Source organism: Takifugu flavidus, chromosome 6, assembly GCF_003711565.1.
Source record: "Takifugu flavidus isolate HTHZ2018 chromosome 6, ASM371156v2, whole genome shotgun sequence".
Lineage (NCBI taxonomy): Eukaryota > Metazoa > Chordata > Actinopteri > Tetraodontiformes > Tetraodontidae > Takifugu > Takifugu flavidus.
The window spans coordinates 15187032-15207211 of NC_079525.1; the positions used below are offsets into that span (position 1 = coordinate 15187032).

General features: G+C 48.7%; 1 protein-coding gene across 1 annotated transcript in view; it reads left to right on the forward strand.

Moving 5' to 3' along the window:
- Window positions 1-5455: 5455 nt before the first annotated feature.
- rptor (regulatory associated protein of MTOR, complex 1) overlaps window positions 5456-20180 on the forward strand; it is a 58281-nt gene continuing 43556 nt past the window's right edge. Inside the window, 4 exon segments of the mRNA XM_057035599.1 lie at window positions 5456-5944; window positions 7176-7350; window positions 15608-15710; window positions 15984-16066. Coding sequence (XP_056891579.1) covers window positions 7183-7350; window positions 15608-15710; window positions 15984-16066 — 354 coding nt within the window. The 5' untranslated portion in view covers window positions 5456-5944; window positions 7176-7182.

Sequence of the window (20180 nt, forward strand, 5' to 3'; positions counted from 1 at the left end):
TACATTTCTGAGTAAAGTTAAAGTTAAAGGAACCTTTACATTTCTGAGTAAAGTTAAAGGAACCTTTACATTTCTGAGTAAAGTTAAAGGAACCTTTACATTCCTGAGTAAAGTTAAAGTTAAAGGAACCTTTACATTCCTGAGTAAAGTTAAAGTTAAAGGAACCTTTACATTCTGAGTAAAGTTAAAGTTAAAGGAACTTTACATTCCTGAGTAAAGTTAAAGTTAAGGAACCTTTACATTCCTGAGTAAAGTTAAAGTTAAAGGAACCTTTACATTCCTGAGTAAAGTTAAAGTTAAAGGAACCTTTACATTTCTGAGTAAAGTTAAGGAACCTTTACATTTCTGAGTAAAGTTAAAGGAACCTTTACATTCCTGAGTAAAGTAAAGTTAAAGGAACCTTTACATTCCTGAGTAAAGTTAAAGTTAAAGGAACCTTTACATTTCTGAGTAAAGTTAAAGTTAAAGAACTTTACATTCCATTCCTGAGTAAAGTTAAAGTTAAAGGAACCTTTACATTTCTGAGTAAAGTTAAAGGAACCTTTACATTTCTGAGTAAAGTTAAAGGAACCTTTACATCCTGAGTAAAGTTAAAGTTAAAGGAACCTTCCATTCCTGAGTAAAGTTCAAGTTAAAGGAACCTTTACATTCCTGAGTAAGTTAAAGTTAAAGGAACCTTTACAAGTTAAAGTTCGAGGATCGGTCGATTTCCTTGTCTGTTCATTATTAGATCAGTTTTCTAGGGATTTATAACTGATCTCAGACCTGCCAGAGGGCTCGACTGGACCTCCTCACTGAAATACAGGTTTCTAGTTCTGGCCCTGGACCCCCCCGGACCCCCCGGGCCCGCAGATGGGCAGGTGGGTGGCCGAGAGAGTGAGAGAGTGAGTGAGTGAGAGTGAGAGTGAGTGAGTGAGTGAGTGAGTGAGTGAGTGAGTGAGTGAGTGAGTGAGTGAGTGAGTGAGAGAGGGAATGAGTGAGGGAGTGAGTGAGTGAGTGAGAGAGGGAGTGAGTGAGTGAGTGATGAGTGAGTGAGTGAGTGAGTGAGTGAGTGAGTGAGTGAGTGAGTGAGTGATGAGTGAGTGAGTGAGTGAGAGAGGGAATGAGTGAGGGAGTGAGTGAGAGAGTGAGTGAGAGAGAGTGAGTGAGAGAGGGAGCGAGTGAGTGAGTGAGAGAGAGGGTGAGAGAGAGAGAGTGAGTGAGAGAGGGAGTGAGTGAGAGAGGGAGCGAGTGAGTGAGCAAGTGAGTGAGTGAGCGAGTGAGCGAGCGAGCGAGTGAGCGAGTGAGTGAGCGAGTGAGCGAGTGAGCGAGCGAGTGGCTCCTGCATCACAGGAACCAGCAGCATCAAACAAAGATGAATGGAAATGCTGTTGTTATTATGTTGTTATTACAGTCTGTTGGAGGTTATAACAGGCTGGGAGAGCACGAGAGGAGCGACACGTCCTCGCGGCTTCTGTCTCCTCTTACTTTCATCTGCATCTGTCCAATGAGAGAAACACAGGATTGCAACGCTGCCCTGGCGAAGCGCTCAGTTCCGAGCACCCACCCATCCATCACCTCCACCCTCTGCTCTGTTGAAATTACTCCTTTCAAACCACGTTTCTCCTTTCTCACATTGTTTTATTTAACTTAGAAGCAGCTTCTGCTTCCAGCATCCAACTGGCTGTCATGATGGGAGGGTGGATGATATGCACACACACACACACACCACACACACACACACACACACACTCTGAGCAGATCTGATTAGTTTTCAGGGTTTCGGGGGGGTAGGAACCCACCGGCGGCCAGGTGCCTGTGAGTGTCCAGCACGTCAGATTGTTCCTGAGCGGGGTTGTGAGCAGGAAGCCTCCGTGATGATTGCTGGGCTGGCAAACGCACACACAGCACGGTTTCCAAGGCTTCCGCCATCTGCTGCTGCAATTTCATGTTTTCTGATGAAGCGCATGAATAATGTACTTCTGAGCACCGCTCGGCTCCACACACACCTCGGATGCTGTGTACGTCGCATCCACTGATAGATAAAGTCCCACAGGCCTTTAATTAAAACATCGGTCACCGTCATCGTCCGTTTACGGTGTTTGTGGCTGGGATCTGTGCAGCCATTGCTCATCCTAACTGAACCATCACCAAAGTGCTTCACAGACCTGCTGTTTCTCTGAGAAATGCTAATCAGACCGAGCTGTGTGCTGGGCGCCGCCCACCGAAGGGTTAATGCCAGGCTAATGCTAATGCTAATGGGGAGCAGCATCACTAGTAACCTGCTACAGGTGGCCTTGTCAGTCATGGCTTTGTTCCCTTTGTTGCTCTTCAAAGAAGGACCAGACACTGTCCAGGTAACAAGCCCCTCGTCGGCCCTGGACAGCTTCACACGTGGGGAACGGACCGTCTCGTTCCAGTTTGTTGCCTCGAGGTAATTATAACAAGAACTAACGAACAAACCCTCTCAGATCACCACCTCCGTCGTCCCTCAGGCTGAAACTGAGCACAAGGGCTACGTAAACATCCCTGAATCACAACTGAGTCAGGATAAACTGACCACACGTCCTTCTAAAACTAAACTAGTCATCGTGCTGCACTGTAGCGATGTGCAGAATATTCTGCCTTGTTAGTGACAGTGATCTCATAAATCTTGTGATGTCCCATGTGTTTGTCACCTGCACAGGAAAGAGAAGGTTCAGGACTCGTGACCACCTCCTGTCCTTGGGTTAGGGTAGGGTTAGGGTAGGGTTAGGGTTAGGGTTGGGGTTAGGGTTAGGGTTAGAGTTAGGTTGGGTTAGGGTAGGGTTAGGGTTAGGTTAGGGTTAGGTTAGGGTTAGGGTTAGGGTAGGGTTAGAGTTAGGGTTAGGTTAGGTTAGGTTAGGTTAGGGTTAGGGTTAGGGTTAGGTTAGGGTTAGAGGGTTAGGTTAGGGTTAGGGTTAGGGTTAGTTAGGGTTAGGGTTAGGGTTAGGGTTGGGGTTAGCATTAGGTTAGGGTTAGGGTTAGCATTAGGGTTAGGGTTAGAGGGTTAGGGTTAGGGTTGGGGTTAGGGTTGGGGTCAGGGTTAGGGTTGGGGTTAGCATTAGGGTTAGGGTTAGAGTTAGGTTAGGGTTAGCATTAGGTTAGGGTTAGAGTTAGGGTTAGGGTAGGGTTAGAGGGTTAGGGTAGGTTAGGTTAGGGTTAGGGTTGGAGTTAGGGTTGGGGTTAGGTTAGGGTTGGGGTTAGGTTGGGGTTAGCATTAGGTTAGGGTTAGGGTTAGGGTTAGGGTTAGGGTTAGCATTAGGGTTAGGGTTAGGGTTAGGTTAGGGTTAGGGTTAGAGTTAGGGTTAGGGTTAGAGTTAGGGTTAGGGTTAGGGTTAGAGGGTTAGGGTAGGTTAGGTTAGGGTTGGAGTTAGGGTTAGAGTTAGGGTTGGGGTTGGGGTTAGGGTTAGGGTTAGGGTTAGGGTTAGGGTTAGGGTTGGGGTTAGGGTTAGGGTTGGGGTTAGGGTTGGGGTTAGGTTGGGTTAGGGTTAGAGTTAGGGTTAGAGTTCGGGTTAGGGTTAGGGTTGTCCTAACCCCAACCCTAACCCCAACCCCTGAGAAGAACAGGCTGGTGAACATCTTGGTTTTACTCTTCCAATTAAACCGTGGTCAGAAATGTCACGTCTGGCTGAACGAGCCCACGTTCCTGCTGGTAAAGGAGGACGTGTCTCACCTGAGGAGTGCAGGACAAACACTGTGGTACAGGTGTTTTAGTCAAGGCTAGTGCTACACCACCGCTTCTATCCAGCGTTATTCTGGTTTAATAAAGCATTAATAACCATATAATAACCATATAATAGCCATATAATAACCATATAATAGCCATATAATAACCAAATAATAGCCATATACTAGCCATGTAATAGCCATGTAATAGCCATGTAATAACCATATAATAGCCATATAATAACCATATAATAGCCATATAATAACATATAATGACCAAATAATAGCCATATACTAGCCATGTAATAGCCATATACTAGCCATGTAATAGCCATGTAATAACCATATAATAGCATATAATAACATATAATAGCCATGTAATAACATATAATAGCCATGTAATAACATATAATAGCCATATAATAACATATAATAGCATGTAATAACATATAATAGCCATGTAATAACATATAATAGCCATATAATAACATATAATAGCCATATAATAACATATAATAGCATGTAATAACATATAATAGCCATGTAATAACATATAATAACCATATAATAACATATAATAGCCATATAATAACCATATAATAGCCATATAATAACCATATAATAACCATATAATAGCCATATCAACTACAACAGGGAACACTCAATGGTGTCTTCTGAAGATGGCAATGATTGTTGTCCATCCATCCCTCCACCCACCCATCCATCCATCCCTCCACCCACCCATCCATCCATCATCCATCCGTCCCCCCCCCCCCTCCCTCCCACCACTCACCCATCCATCCATCATCCATCTGTCCCCCCCTCCCTCCCTCCCTCCCACCACTCACCCATCCATCCATCCCTCCACCCATCCATCCATCATCCATCCCTCCCTCCCTCCCTCCCTCCCTCCTCCCTCCCTCCACTCACCCATCTGAAACTATAAAATAACTAGCTTAAACCAGTTGGAGAGCCCAGACCTCCATCAGCTCCTTCTGCACATTAGCTGCAGTTACATCATGTCGCAGGCTGATTTGTGATCAAAGCCCCTGGAAGATCAAAGCTTCGGGTGTCTCTGGAGTCCAGAGCATCACCAACATTAGGAGTGCTTTCTCGCCCATTATCAACATTTTCTGAACATGTCATTAAAATCCATTAGAATGGATTTTGAGTTGTTTTGCAAAAAGAGCAACAAAACACTGGTTGTCACATAAAATCCTTGGAAAAGGTGATGGAAGGAAAGACGCTGCCGCATTAATGGAGCAGAAGCTTATTTTAATGCTAAATGGTCTATGAAATGACTGCCAGGGGAATCTAGAGCAAGGTTCAAACACAATCGGACAGAAAGACGTTAGCTCTACCAACAATATGGACTTATTGAACTCAGCTCCAGATTGAAAGTGTTAAAGTTGCCGTTGGATCCACAGCCACACGTCACATGACTGCTGGTCTGTGTGGACTTTTGAGGGAGCCCATGAAGGCTTCAGCCTCAGGTGACCCTGACCGGGGGGGTTCGGGAGGGGAAATGGATTTGGTGATGGATCAGATATGAGTCTGGAACCACACACAGAATATTCCATTATAATCTGTGATAAACACAAACAAAACTTCCTTTTTGACTGAACATATGGAATTAAAGACAGGCGTTACAAACGTTCCAGAGTCAGACTTTAGATTCTTTACTCCCACATGTTTCTCCAGCCTGTTTGCCACTATGTGCAGGCGCTTTAAATGAGGATTTTCCTGATTTTCCAGGTTTATTCCTCCATTCCTCCTCAGATGTTGCTGCGACGGGAAAAGCAGCGATGACGTAGAGCGACAGCCTCGCGCTGCAACGGTGCATTGTGGGTCCAACCCAAGATGGCTGCGCCCTTGTGGAAGTGCTGAAGAAGTCCTCCTCGGAGAGATTCCTGCCGTAAGCTGTGGTTTTCGCGAGAATTATTGCACCAGAACGGTCGCCGGCGTGCAGGAGAAGCCCGCGCTGCCCCCGTGCTCGGCAGGTTGTGGCCGGAAGTTGGTGCGGCTGTGGCAAACTGTCCGTGTGAAGATGGGCCTCGACTCCAGCCCCTTCCCATAGCGCAGAGCCGTGGGGAGAGGACCGCGCATTCCCCTGCAAACCCGCGCCCGTCCAGTTCGCATTTGACGGGTTCGATATCCTCTACAGGCTGTGGACGCTTCCCTACAACTTCCTGACCAGGATCATCTGTGCGACTGTGTCCGTCATCGTCCGGAGACGGAGAAGTTCCTCAGCCCGGGTTGATCATCACACTGCAACAAGGTCTGTTGGCGTGCACGCGTCCGCGACACCTTTACAGCCATTCATACCCATCTGAACATGTCTGCGCCCGGGGTCTCTATTATAACACGGCCCAGTCTTCAGTCACCTCGGACCGTCCAGCTGTTGGAGAGCGGAGCGACGTCAGGAACAGCTGTCAGATTAGCTTTAGCTAGCACGGAGCTAGCTAGCAGGACAGAGCTGAGCAGAGGCAGCTGCGACCCTAACCCTAACCCTAACCTTAACTCTAACTCTAACCCTAACCTTTAACTCTAACCCTAACCCTAACCTTTAACTCTAACTCTAACCAACCCTAACCTTTAACTCTAACTCTAACCCTAACCCAACCTTTAACTCTAACTCTAACCCTAACCCTACCCTAACCTTTAACTCTAACCCTAACCCTACCCTTTAACCTAACCCTTACTCTAAACCTTAACTCTAACCCTAACCCTAACCCTAACCCTAACCCTACTCTAACTCTAACTCTAACCTTAACCCTAACCTTTAACTCTAACTCTAACCCTAACCCTAACCCTAACCTTAACTCTAACTCTAACCCTAACCCTAACCCTAACCTTTAACTCTAACCCTAACCTTAACCCTAACCCTGCAACCCTGCAACCCTTCAGGAATCAGCTGTTTCCATGAAGAATGACGCATCTGAGCTTTGGGAAATGTTCATTCGCCCTTTGATCACTGAGATTCGCTCATCTGATATGAAAAGAATTGAAGTTCAGTTCTCAGTTTTTTCTGTTGGAAGCTAACCCTAACCCTAACCCTAACCCTAACCCTAACCCTAACCTTAACCCTAACCTTAACCTTAACCCTAACCCTAACTCTAACCTTAACTCTAACCCTAACCCTAACCTTAACCTTAACCCTAACCCTAACTCTAACCTTAACCCTAACTTTAACTCTAACCTTTAACTCTAACCTTAACCTAACCCTAACCCTAACCCTAACCTTAACCCTAACCTTTAACTCTAACCTTTAACCCTAACTCTAACTCTAACCCTAACCCTAACCCTAACCCTAACCCCGACAGTGAGACCCATCCTCATGGTGCTGCTCAGACCAGAACCCCTTAGACCCTGGCTCCTTTGCCCCTGGCTGCATCATCTTCTCCACCTTCTGCTCGTTTACCACCTGCCACTTAGATTCTTAATTTGTTTGATGGATTCTCATATTTGTGCAAATCAGATCTGTTCCTAAGGGACGCTCTCGCCCACAGGGCCCTCATGAAAATGGACGCAGACCTGCTTCATGCTCCTGCTGTGGGCCTCACTGAGGAAGAGGAGGCCGACATGAATGACTGGAAACTGCCTCTGGCCTTCATGAAGAAACGGCACGCGGAGAAGATTGAGGGCTCCAAGGCGTTAGCGCAGAGCTGGAGGATGAAGGACCGGGTAAGTTTACTCTCTTTGACTGTGAGGCTCCTTCCTCCTGCTCGAGGATTCACCTGGGCCCAAAGGTAGACGCACGTCTGTGTGTTTCACCGTCTGAGCCTTTAATGTTCCGGTGCCGACACGTTGGAGGTTCCCCATTCAAAGGAACCGGAGTGGATCATGTGGTGCTTGCTGTTCCATTTAAATCAGCCGTCTCCTCTGTGTCATGGACAGACCAGAGGTGCTGGAACTGGGGGTGACTCTTCTCTGGGCTTTGAGCATCCCCCTACCCCCTAACCCCTAACTCCTACCCCTACCCCCTATCCCATACCGCTACCCATACCGCTACCTCCTACCCCCTGTCTCCTAACTGCTACCCCCCCCTATCCCCTAACTCCTAACCCCTACCCCCCCTACCCCCTAACCAATACCCCCTAATCCCTATCCCCTGGCCCCCATCCCCTATCCCTACCCCCTTACTCCTACCCCCTGTCTCCTAACTGCTACCTCCTAACTCCTACCCCCTAACCCCTAATCCCTATCCCCTTACTCCTACCCCCTGGCTCCTAACTTCTACCCCCTATCCCCTATCCTACCCCCTAACCCTAACCCCTACCCCCAACCCCTAACTCCTAACCCCTACCCCCCCTCACTCCTAACCCCTACCCCCTATCCCCTATCCTTACCCCCTAACCCCCATCCCCTGCCCCCATCCCCTACCCCCTAACTCCTACCCCCTAACCCCTACCCCCTAACTCCTACCCCCTAACCCCTACCCCCTATCCTTACCCCCTAACCCCTGCCCCCATCCCCTATCCTTACCCCCTAACCCCTACCCCCTAACCCCCATCCCCTGCCCCCTACCCCTACCCCCCTACCCCCCTACCCCTACCCCTACCCCTACCCCCCCCTATCCCCTGCCCCCATCCCCTACCCCCTACTCCTACCCCTACCCCCTATCCCCTATCCTTACCCCCTATCCCCTAACCCCTACCCCCTAACTCCTACCCCCTACCCCTACCCTAACTCCTACCCCTACCCCTACCCCCTAACCCCTACCCCTACCCCCTAACTCCTACCCCTACCCCTACCCCCAACTCCTAACCCCTACCCCCCTACCTCCTACCCCTACCCCAACCCTCAGGTCTTCACGTGTGTTCAGCAGCTCTAGTTCCAGGACCATAGTCTCCAGCTCCCGTGTGTCCCCATGCAGCATCAGGCCTGGACTGGTCTAGGACTGGTCTAGGACTGGTCTGGGACTGGTCTGGGACTGGTCTGGGACTGGTCTAGGACTGGTCTGGGACTGGTCTGGGACTGGTCTAGGACTGGTCTGGGACTGGTCTGGGACTGGTCTAGGACTGGTCTAGGACTGGTCTAATTTCCATCATAGTGCCGGTTCCTTTGGATCAGATGGAGTCTTTGACAGGGAAAGATCAAAGACTTCCCTCCTGAATGGCCACAGTGGCTCTCAGATCTCATAAAGCTGTCATTGACCCACTGTACCCCCACCTGCCTCCTGGTTAGGGTTAGAGTTAGGGGTCAGGGTTAGGGTCAGGGTCAGGGTCAGGGTTAGGGTTAGGGTCAGGGTCAGGGTTAGGGTTAGAGGGTTAGGGTTAGGGTTAACCCACAGGTGGCCTGATGCTGTTTGCTGTATTTAACCCGTTACCCTGTTGCCGTGGACCAGCCCGGCAAAAATGTGCTGGTAGATCTACTGCTAATATTAGTTAGCCTCATCACCGCTACAGATGAATATTAGTTAGGGTTAGCCTCATCACCGCTACAGATGAATATTAGTTAGGGTTAGCCTCATCACCGCTACAGATGAATATTAGTTAGGGTTAGCCTCATCACCGCTACAGATGAATATTGGTTAGGGTTAGCCTCATCACGGCTACAGATGAATATTAGTTAGGGTTAGCCTCATCACCGCTACAGATGAATATTAGTTAGGGTTAGCCTCATCACTGCTACAGATGAATATTAGTTAGGGTTAGCCTCATCACCGCTACAGATGAATATTAGTTAGGGTTAGCCTCATCACGGCTACAGATGAATATTAGTTAGGGTTAGCCTCATCACCGCTACAGATGAATATTAGTTAGGGTTAGCCTCATCACCGCTACAGATGAATATTAGTTAGGGTTAGCCTCATCACCGCTACAGATGAATATTAGTTAGGGTTAGCCTCATCACCGCTACAGATGATATTAGTTAGGGTTAGCCTCATCACCGCTACAGATGAATATAGTTAGGGTTAGCCACATCACCGCTACAGATGAATATTAGTTAGGGTTAGCCACATCACCGCTACAGATGAATATTAGTTAGGGTTAGCCTCATCACCGCTACAGATGAATATTAGTTAGGGTTAGCCTCATCACCGCTACAGATGATATTAGTTAGGGTTAGCCTCATCACCGCTACAGATGAATATTAGTTAGGGTTAGCCTCATCACCGCTACAGATGAATATTAGTTAGGGTTAGCCTCATCACCGCTACAGATGAATATTAGTTAGGGTTAGCCTCATCACCGCTACAGATGAATATTAGTTAGGGTTAGTCTCATCACCGCTACAGATGAATATTAGTTAGGGTTAGCCTCATCACCGCTACAGATGAATATTAGTTAGGGTTAGCCACATCACCGCTACAGATGAATATTAGTTAGGGTTAGCCTCATCACCGCTACAGATGAATATTAGTTAGGGTTAGCCTCATCACCGCTACAGATGAATATTAGTTAGGGTTAGCCACATCACCGCTACAGATGAATATTAGTTAGGGTTAGCCTCTGGTGTCGTAGAGCTGGACGCTCAAACACGACCTTTGACCCGCTCAGATAAGGGCCTCCAGTACGGGGAAGTATTGGGCAACTGTTGATTATAGCTGACTTCTGCATGGTTTAAAGATACACATGATAATAGCAAGGCTCGTTAGGTCTCGTTAAGTGCACCAGGGTTGTGCTCTACTCTGAGCAGGTCTTTGAGTATCGATACACAACCAGGCTGGTTCAGGAAATGCTCAGATTTCCCATGAAATAGCTGTAATTGAGTGTTATTGTGGATGCATTTCCAGTTCTGTTCCGTACTGTACGGATGGAATCCTCACTCCTGGCTACTAGATTACTAGGTTCGTTCCTATATTATTAGTAATAAAGAAACTAAGAGGCAGTTAATGCAGCTTCATCATCATCATCATCATCAGGACGCCTGCAGCCACCCGACAGTGACAGCAAACCGGACTTTAAAGAACTTAAAATCTGCCGCTAACGCTATGCTAATATTTCTAAATCATCTGATTAATCAGATTGAATCTGCTGATATTTATCACATGCTGTCGCACTGAAAGGTGCACGCAGCCTAATGGACAGTCGTGTAAACCAAACCACCGCACATCTTTCTCTCCGTCCGTTGTCATGGAAACAGGAAGCTCTGTCGGTGGTGCCTGTGAACGTGCACGTACGTGCGCTCTTTTAGAACTGCTCCTACAGGAGGGTGAAGGTGATGCGTGTTAGTGAGGACCAGCAAAGCTCCTGGTTCTGTTCTATCTTACGGGCCGTTAGCCGTCCTGTTTCCAGGCCTGGCTAAGGAGCCAGGAGCCACGTCTTCCTGTATAAGCCCCGCCCCCTCGCCACCCCAAACCTGCAAAGTGTGAACACAACATTAAGATGTCGTGGATCAAGATCAACGCTAATTTCTTTAGAGGGAATTTCGGGTCCTGGACACTTCAAGGGAGCCACTCCTTCCTCTGTGGGAGGAGCATGGGGAGGAGGGGCAGGAGGAGGAGGGGGAGGAGCCAACCTGTAGTATTTGACTGATAGCTGCCAGTCAGCTGTAGTATTTGACCGATAGCTGCCAGTCAGCTGCAGTATTTGACCTATAGCTGCCAGTCAGCTGCAGTATTTGACCAATAGCTGCCAGTCAGCTGCAGTATTTGACCTATAGCTGCCAGTCAGCTGTAGTATTTGACCAATAGCTGCCAGTCAGCTGCAGTATTTGACCTATAGCTGCCAGTCAGCTGTAGTATTTGACCTATAGCTGCCAGTTAGCTGTAGTATTTGACCAATAGCTGCCAGTCAGCTGCAGTATTTGACCTATAGCTGCCAGTTAGCTGCAGTATTTGACCAATAGCTGCCAGTCAGCTGTAGTATTTGACCAATAGCTGCCAGTCAGCTGTAGTATTTGACCAATAGCTGCCAGTTAGCTGTAGTATTTGACCTATAGCTGCCAGTTAGCTGTAGTATTTGACCTATAGCTGCCAGTCAGCTGTAGTATTTGACCTGTAGCTGCCAGTTAGCTGCAGTATTTGACCTATAGCTGCCAGTCAGCTGCAGTATTTGACCAATAGCTGCCAGTCAGCTGTAGTATTTGACCAATAGCTGCCAGTCAGCTGTAGTATTTGACCAATAGCTGCCAGTCAGCTGTAGTATTTGACCTATAGCTGCCAGTCAGCTGTAGTATTTGACCAATAGCTTCCAGTCAGCTGTAGTATTTGACCTATAGCTGCCAGTTAGCTGTAGTATTTGACCTATAGCTGCCAGTCAGCTGTAGTATTTGACCTATAGCTGCCAGTCAGCTGTAGTATTTGACCTATAGCTGCCAGTTAGCTGCAGTATTTGACCAATAGCTGCCAGTTAGCTGCAGTATTTGACCTATAGCTGCCAGTCAGCTGTAGTATTTGACCTACAGCTGCCAGTTAGCTGCAGTATTTGACCTATAGCTGCCACTTAGCTGCAGTATTTGACCTATAGCTGCCAGTTAGCTGTAGTATTTGACCTACAGCTGCCAGTCAGCTGTAGTATTTGACCAATAGCTTCCAGTCAGCTGTAGTATTTGACCTATAGCTGCCAGTTAGCTGCAGTATTTGACCAATAGCTGCCAGTCAGCTGTAGTATTTGACCAATAGCTGCCAGTCAGCTGTAGTATTTGACCAATAGCTGCCAGTTAGCTGCAGTATTTGACCAATAGCTGCCAGTCAGCTGTAGTATTTGACCAATAGCTGCCAGTCAGCTGTAGTATTTGACCAATAGCTGCCAGTTAGCTGCAGTATTTGACCAATAGCTGCCAGTCAGCTGTAGTATTTGACCTATAGCTGCCAGTTAGCTGCAGTATTTGACCTATAGCTGCCAGTCAGCTGTAGTATTTGACCAATAGCTGCCAGTCAGCTGTAGTATTTGACCTATAGCTGCCAGTCAGCTGTAGTATTTGACCTATAGCTGCCAGTCAGCTGTAGTATTTGACCTATAGCTGCCAGTTAGCTGCAGTATTTGACCAATAGCTGCCAGTCAGCTGCAGTATTTGACCAATAGCTGCCAGTCAGCTGTAGTATTTGACCTATAGCTGCCAGTCAGCTGTAGTATTGACCTATAGCTGCCACTTAGCTGCAGTATTTGACCTATAGCTGCCACTTAGCTGCAGTATTTGACCTATAGCTGCCACTTAGCTGCAGTATTTGACCTATAGCTGCCAGTCAGCTGCAGTATTTGACCTATAGCTGCCAGTTAGCTGCAGTATTTGACCTATAGCTGCCAGTCAGCTGCAGTATTTGACCTATAGCTGCCAGTTAGCTGCAGTATTTGACCTATAGCTGCCAGTCAGCTGCAGTATTTGACCTGTAGCTGCCACTTAGCTGCAGTATTTGACCTATAGCTGCCAGTTAGCTGTAGTATTTGACCTACAGCTGCCAGTCAGCTGTAGTATTTGACCAATAGCTTCCAGTTAGCTGCAGTATTTGACCTATAGCTGCCAGTCAGCTGCAGTATTTGACCTATAGCTGCCAGTTAGCTGCAGTATTTGACCTATAGCTGCCAGTTAGCTGCAGTATTTGACCTATAGCTGCCAGTCAGCTGCAGTATTTGACCTATAGCTGCCAGTTAGCTGCAGTATTTGACCTATAGCTGCCAGTCAGCTGCAGTATTTGACCTGTAGCTGCCAGTTAGCTGCAGTATTTGACCTATAGCTGCCAGTTAGCTGCAGTATTTGACCTATAGCTGCCAGTCAGCTGCAGTATTTGACCTATAGCTGCCAGTCAGCTGTGATGCTACAGCCACCAGATGGTCCTGCTTTAATAGCTGCCTTGGTGCCCTGCAGATGCAACTATGAGGCCTGTTGATGGATCAGCAGGATTTACTGGAGGGAACCTCAAGTGGGAAACACTGAAACGTCTCCTGGGGGTTATGAATCGTGGGAGAGTGACGGCAACCAGCTAAATACTGTTAAAGAATAAGGTCCCTGAGGAACGACAGATGTAGGAGACCACATTCTAGATGCTCACTTACAATCTGGCTTTGCTCCCTCAGCTCCTCCTCAGTGATTATTGGTTGGTGCACAACAAACATCAAACGTGGGAAAGTTCGTTGGTTAGGGTTTAAGGTTTAGGGTCAGGGGTTAGGGTTGGGGTTGGGGTTTATGGTTCAGGGTTATGGGTTAGGGTCAGGGGTTAAGGGTTGGGGTTAGGGTATTAGGTTTAGGGTCGGGGGTTAGGGTTAGGGTTAGGGTTAGGGTTTAGGGTCAGGGGTTAGGGTTTAAGGTTTAGGGTCAGGGGTTAGGGTTTAGGGTCAGGGGTTAGGGTTTAAGGTTTAGGGTCAGGGGTTAGGGTTTAGGGTCAGGGGTTAGGGTTTAAGGTTTAGGGTCAGGGGTTAGGGTTTAAGGTTAGGGTTAGGGTTTAGGGTCAGGAGTTAAGGGTTGGGGTTGGGGTTTATGGTTCAGGGTTAGGGTTATGGGTTAGGGTTTAAGGTTTATGGTCAGGGGTTAAGGGTCAGGGTCAGGGGTTTATGGTTAAGGGTTTTTAACATCTCTCTCATCCTTCTCCTGTATTTAATTTGCTTCGGAGCTTCGCTGGTGGACAGAAAGTCCTGGTGCAGGTTGGTAAATCCTTGTTTACAGCGGCTGTCGCTGGGGAAGCTGCTGCTGACATTTAGCTTTCTAAACGTGAGGTCTTCCCCCTGCGGGTGTGCGATTGTTTCACCTGTGGTATTTTAAAGGGCAAACCTGCAGCATTTCCTCCCTCTGGACTGTTCCTGGTATCTTTTAGGCATTAGCATTTATAGCGGTTTGTTGCTTTGAGAGCAAACCTGCTGCCAACGTTAACATCAAACCCTGCTCCCTCTCTTAACCCTTCACCTTCTCATTGATGCAGTTAGTGTCAGAAACAAGAGTAAAAACCAGGTGGCCAGTGTTGGAGCAGCTCTGGCAGTGACTCTCACCTCCTCCTCTCCTAACATCATCAGAAGTGAGGCACCGGTCCCAGAGCTCGGATCATGTTTTCAGCATCATATGGCCGATATATCTGATTGTGATGTAAAGTCCAGATGTTCACTGATCTACAGTAGCGGTCTAGAGGAAAGAACATCAGCTGGGAGTCTGTGTGTGCGTGTCGAGTCTGGGCCACCGGCTCCTGCTAGCACGGTGCCCTTTTCCTGTTAGTGGGGGGGCAGACACCACCTTAATTACCTGCCTCGGAGCCCTGCTGAGCCACAGGTGTCACGTCATCTACTGTATGTAGGTGACGTCTGCTGCATCCCATCATGGTAGCAGTAGCTGGAAAGGTCAGCTCACACTGTTCCACCGACCTTCAGGACATCGGAACGGGAGCGTTCAGGGTTTTTCCTGACGCCAAACAAGGCAGCAGCTCCACACGCTGCGTCTTTCGCTGTCTAATTACTCTGCAGATCAAATCCCAACGAAGCAGTTGGTGGATGGTAGCGAGGAAGGTGGCAGAATGTCTCCTCATATCCAGGTTTTGCTCTGTCATCGTCTCAAGCAGCCTGTAAGGTCCCTCAACCTGCAACATGATTTAGCCCACCAGCGGATCCATCTGGACCAGCCAAAGCTGCGTCTTCGTGGACCTGGGCTCCGATATGCTACATGCTTGAAGTCACATCAAGACATGAAGAGATTAAATATGACCTGGAGGTCCAGTTGGAATCAGCAGTAATATGAGCTGGTTCACAACAGCAGGGTTGATGCCATCACAGGGAGGTGCTACTCCTAACCCTAACCCTAACCCCTTTCCCTGACCCCTAACTCTAACCTTCTAACCCTCTAACCCTCTAACCCTCTAACCCTCTAACCCTCTAACCTTCTAACCTTCTAACCCTAACCCCACTCCTGACCCCTACCCTTCTACCAATCTTACTGATTCTTTTAAATCCCATCCCTAACCTTAATTCCATGCTGGCTCAGAATAATGCCACCCTGCCCGTGTCCTCATGGTGGACTGTTCTGTTGGGGGCTCCAGTGAATTCAGCAGCTTTTGTGGCTGTGATCTCTCCCACAGATGAAGACGGTGAGCGTAGCACTGGTGCTGTGTCTCAATGTGGGAGTGGACCCTCCAGATGTCGTCAAGACCTCCCCGTGTGCACGGCTGGAGTGCTGGATAGGTGAGTCTCAGACACGCTACGCATGAACACGGGGGCCCATCGGGTCAGGAATGACTCTGGCTAACAGGGTCACATGATCTGTGCTCGGTCTATAGGCTGCTGCTCGTCACACGTTAGATTTGTCTCATCACTAGTTCACCCAGAGGGACCGCTGCTGTTTTCTGGGTGAACATCCGTGAATGCTCGTGACGGTTAGCTTGATTTAGCTTTAGCTTTAGCTTTAGCTTGGTTGTTTCATATCAAGTTATCTGTGTGTGATTCTTCCCACCACAGATCCTCTGTCCATGAGTCCACAGAAGGCGCTGGAGACCATCGGAGCCAACCTTCAGAAACAGTACGAAAACTGGCAACCCAGGGTGAGTGTGCACGTGGAGCGCCCTCCTCCTGACACAAATGCTGTTCAAAGATTCTCGTGTGCACGTGGAAAATCCTGTTTGGGAAGAATCCTCGTTGAGCCATGAATGAATGGAGCCGCTCACCCCGGGGCACCGCCCTGCTTTAACCCACAGAACAGGGGTGTTTAGTCCACGCGGTTCTGTCAGGGAGCGGGAGGGAAACGAGCACTTGGGTTGGATCCGACACATCCCAGGAGATCCGGAAGGTCGCGCTCGTGTTGCTGCTGATGGTCCTCCTCCGATTGGACACAGCTGCGGTGCTGGTTGTCACATGGCAACGGCAACAGTCGTTGATCAGAGGAAATGAAGAAGAAGAATGCGTCATGAGATGTGGGCGTGGCCTCTGGTTGACCCTTCAGGTCAGCAGCACGTGCTGGTGGGGGAGGAGGAGGCGGAGGAGTGGGAGGGTGAGAGGAGGCTCCGGCCTAAAGATTCCCAGCTCTGCTGCAACCGCCCGCGCCAGCTCACCTTCCATCAACGGCGTTTCCTGCCGCCCGTCAGCCTCCAGGCTTCAGCTCCCGTTTCCTCCATGACGGGTGGTTGGTGGTGAGCTGCCCCCACGGTTCCGTGAGAGCTGCCCCCACGGTTCTGCTTCCTCTAACTCTTTAACCCCTCTGTCCAGGAACACGGAGCCAAACACTGTTGCCCACTTGCTCTTCCCACTCCTACTGACGGATCATCTCTGATTGTTGCTCTCCAGATTTGATCATCTTCTCTCTGTTAGTCTTTCAGTGTGTTTGCTCAGGTGTGTGTGTGTGTGTGTGGTGTGTGTGTGTGTGTGTGTGTGTGGGGGGGGGGGGCATTACTACCCAGTCATTTCTCTGCTTCCCTGCAGACACGTTCAGCTGCTTCTTGGATTCCTTTTCCATTAAGCCTGGAGTGGCAATAAGCTACGTGCTCCTTCTGCTCGGAACACGAGCGTCTCGTGTTCCTCATCTTGGAGCCTTCTTACTGGACCTACTGGGGGACTTTGGGAGCGGTGGAACGACGCCCCTCATGTAGCTTCCAGCTTCTCGTGAAGTCGTTCTCAACGCTCAGCTCTGCTGTTCTCCTGGAAATTCACTTTCGCTTTCATTTTATTCTGGCCTGCCGGGCTTGTTGGATTTGAGGTTCTGCTCGCTCGTCCTCCCTTGTTTGGTGTGACGGAGGTCATTTCCTGTCTCAGGCCGGTGTCACGTCCTGGTTTGGGCTTCCTGTCCCTCTTTATGTGCACGAGCATCATCTGCTGCCTGTCGTTGTCCTGCTGGTTCCATCTTTGGGTTCTGGATCAGCAGCTCTGGCTCTGGAAGGCCAGGAGTTAGTATATTACACTCCTACAGAACCAGGAAATGGGCACATCAGGTGGATGTACAGGTGGATGTACAGGTGGATGTACAGGTGGACGTACAGGTGGACGTACAGGTGTATAGCCTAGTGCACGTGTGCATGCCACGACAGAAATCAGTTGAGGAATTCCGATGTTTTTCTGCTGAACTTGCGTTGGATCGTTCCCAGTCTGATGCTCCTGAAGTCAACACTTCCAATATCTAAGGATGAACATCTGGCCTTGATAGAGCGTGGCCTCCTCTGCACCTCCTGCTCCTCCTGCACCTCCTCCTGCACCTCCTGCTCCTCCTCTGCACCTCCTCCTCCTCCTCTGCACACTCCTCCTCCTCCTGCACCTCCTCCTCCTCCTGCACCTCCTCCTCCTCCTCCTCCTCCTCCTGCACCTCCTGCTCCTCCTGCACCTCCTCCAACGCTGCCTCCTCACTCCTGCTAATCAACTGGATGGAGTTTGACTTGCTTAATGAGCAGACTGAGCTGGAGGCAGGAGCGTGAACACCATGATGTAATGATCTCACGTCTCTGCTGGCGCTGTCGGTCCATAAGTGCTGGGTGATGAAGCTGCTGGAGGCTCCTGGACAGCATGGTTCTGAGGTTCTGAGCTTCTGAGGAGGGTTCTGAGGAGGCTTCACTGATCGCCTCGTTTCTGGTGCTGCTCAGCTCCTCCTGGCTGCAGCCGGATCCTCAGTGCTGATGATTAGAATGAGATTAACAGCACATTATTCTGACGGAGAGAGAGGAGTTAATATCGTTCCTGATGAACTGAAACGCCCCACATCAGCTGCTGTTGTCATAGAAACGTGACATTAATCCGCATGTTTATAAGGAGAAACTCCGCCTGCAGGTGTGTGTGGTCAGTGACCCCGGAGGTCAACTTGGTTCCTGCGATATGATAAACAGGTGTGATAAGGCACCATCTCAGCCCATCTGAGCCTGTTTTAGCTAGCTCCTAACACACCTTCTCCCCTGGCAGCAGAGCACTGAACCATCAGGACAATAGAGATTGGATCATATACGAGATAAAGAACAAAGATGGTGAACATTAGTGCATCTGCGGGGGGGGTTAGACACGCTAGTGTGCAGGTTTAATGCAGACCTGGAGGAGGAGCCGTACTGGATCAGCTGCTGAAGCTTCATCTTGGTGTGCGTGCTCCACAGAACAGTAGAGAAAGTGCCCAATTCTTCTGGTGACACACCACCTCCTACAGTCAGACTGTGCACGTTTGTTCAGCCCATCGGTGGTTTGTGACTCGGGCCAATGTTGCGTAATCAGAAGAAGGTCCAAATCTGGATGCCGTGGTCATCACAAGATGGAAGAATGTTTCTCTGGGGACAGAAAAGCTTCGCAACTTCACAGCTGCTGCAGCCAAAAGTCCTTCAGAAACGAAGGTTCTGAGAGTCTGGAACAAGTTTTCAGTCCAGCAGAAAAGTGCAGCGAATGGGAGCATCAAAGGCATCAAAGCCGCGGGGGAAGTGTCCCTTCTGCAGGACCTCGGCAGGATGCTGTGGACCAGCAGCCGTCTGATACCACAGGACCTTCCTCTCATGACACCGATGCTTCCACTCCTCTAACGATGACGCGTGCATCAAATTTAATCAGAATTAAAAACTCCCCTGCAGAGTTTTCATAAAATGACAACTGTGCTTTGATGCTTTGAACCTGGGAATAATCGAACTCAGGTGATGAATGAAGAGTGAACTAGAGCCCACTGCAGTGCTGGTAGAGTAGCTTCAAGGTGGAGGAGGTCTTATTGTCTCTGTCCTCTGAAGCCGTTGCTCAGATTTCTATTCCTCTCACTTCCTCTTGTCTTTGTTCTCGGCAGGTCGACTCTAAATCACATTTCTCTTTTGTCCCATTTCATTTTAGTTTTCATCTCTCTTCATTTTGCTTATTGAGCCTCGTTCTTTCCCTCTTGAGAAGAGTTTCTGAATCAATTCTCGGAGGCCACATACGTTAGAGGACAAGTTGGAGCAGCAGCTCCTCAATGTTGTTTGCAGCCGTCGGCAGCTTCCAGCATGAATATGAGCTTGATTAGGTTAGCCGCTCTCTACCCATGGGGGGGGGGGGGCAACTGCACTCAAAAAAAGAGGTTTCAGGTCTGAAGATTTCACTATGGGAAAATGGTGGCCTTTGACCTTTGTTCAGATTGGTGAAGACAGCACTGGTGTCAGTGGGAACAGACCAGTTCAGCAGAGTGGCGTCAGTTTAGCGCTGGTTGCTAAGCTACTGTGGTCACATGGGCCCCTTCAGGTGGGACTCTGCCCACACCAACCAATCAGAGTACTGATGCCAGCCACTCCGTCTGTGTAGTCCGGACCGTCCCTTCTGTGAGCTGTTCAGGTCCTTTAGTTAAAGAGGCTCCTGACCGGCTCTGATGAAATAAGGCGTTAAACAGAGAGACTAGTTAGTTAGTCTTGGTTAGCATCATGTCCCAAACTAGAATAACCTCCACAAGGCTCAGCTTAAAGACTGTAGCTCTCACAATGGAAGGGTGATGTTGCTTCATCCGTTTTTGTACCAGTTTAAGTCTGGTTAAATGCCAGAAATGTTAATGTTCACTCATATTTTCAGTGATTCTAAAAGACAAAATTACAATTGCAAAAATTCCTAAAGTTCAAATTCCCCAATGTGAGCAGAAGAAAGCCAGAAGCCCAGGAATACGTCGTTAGTAGCATAGAATCATTATTGATGATCTAAAATGACAAATGCCTTGTAATAAAATAGGCGATCTCATCTTGTATTTATATTTCC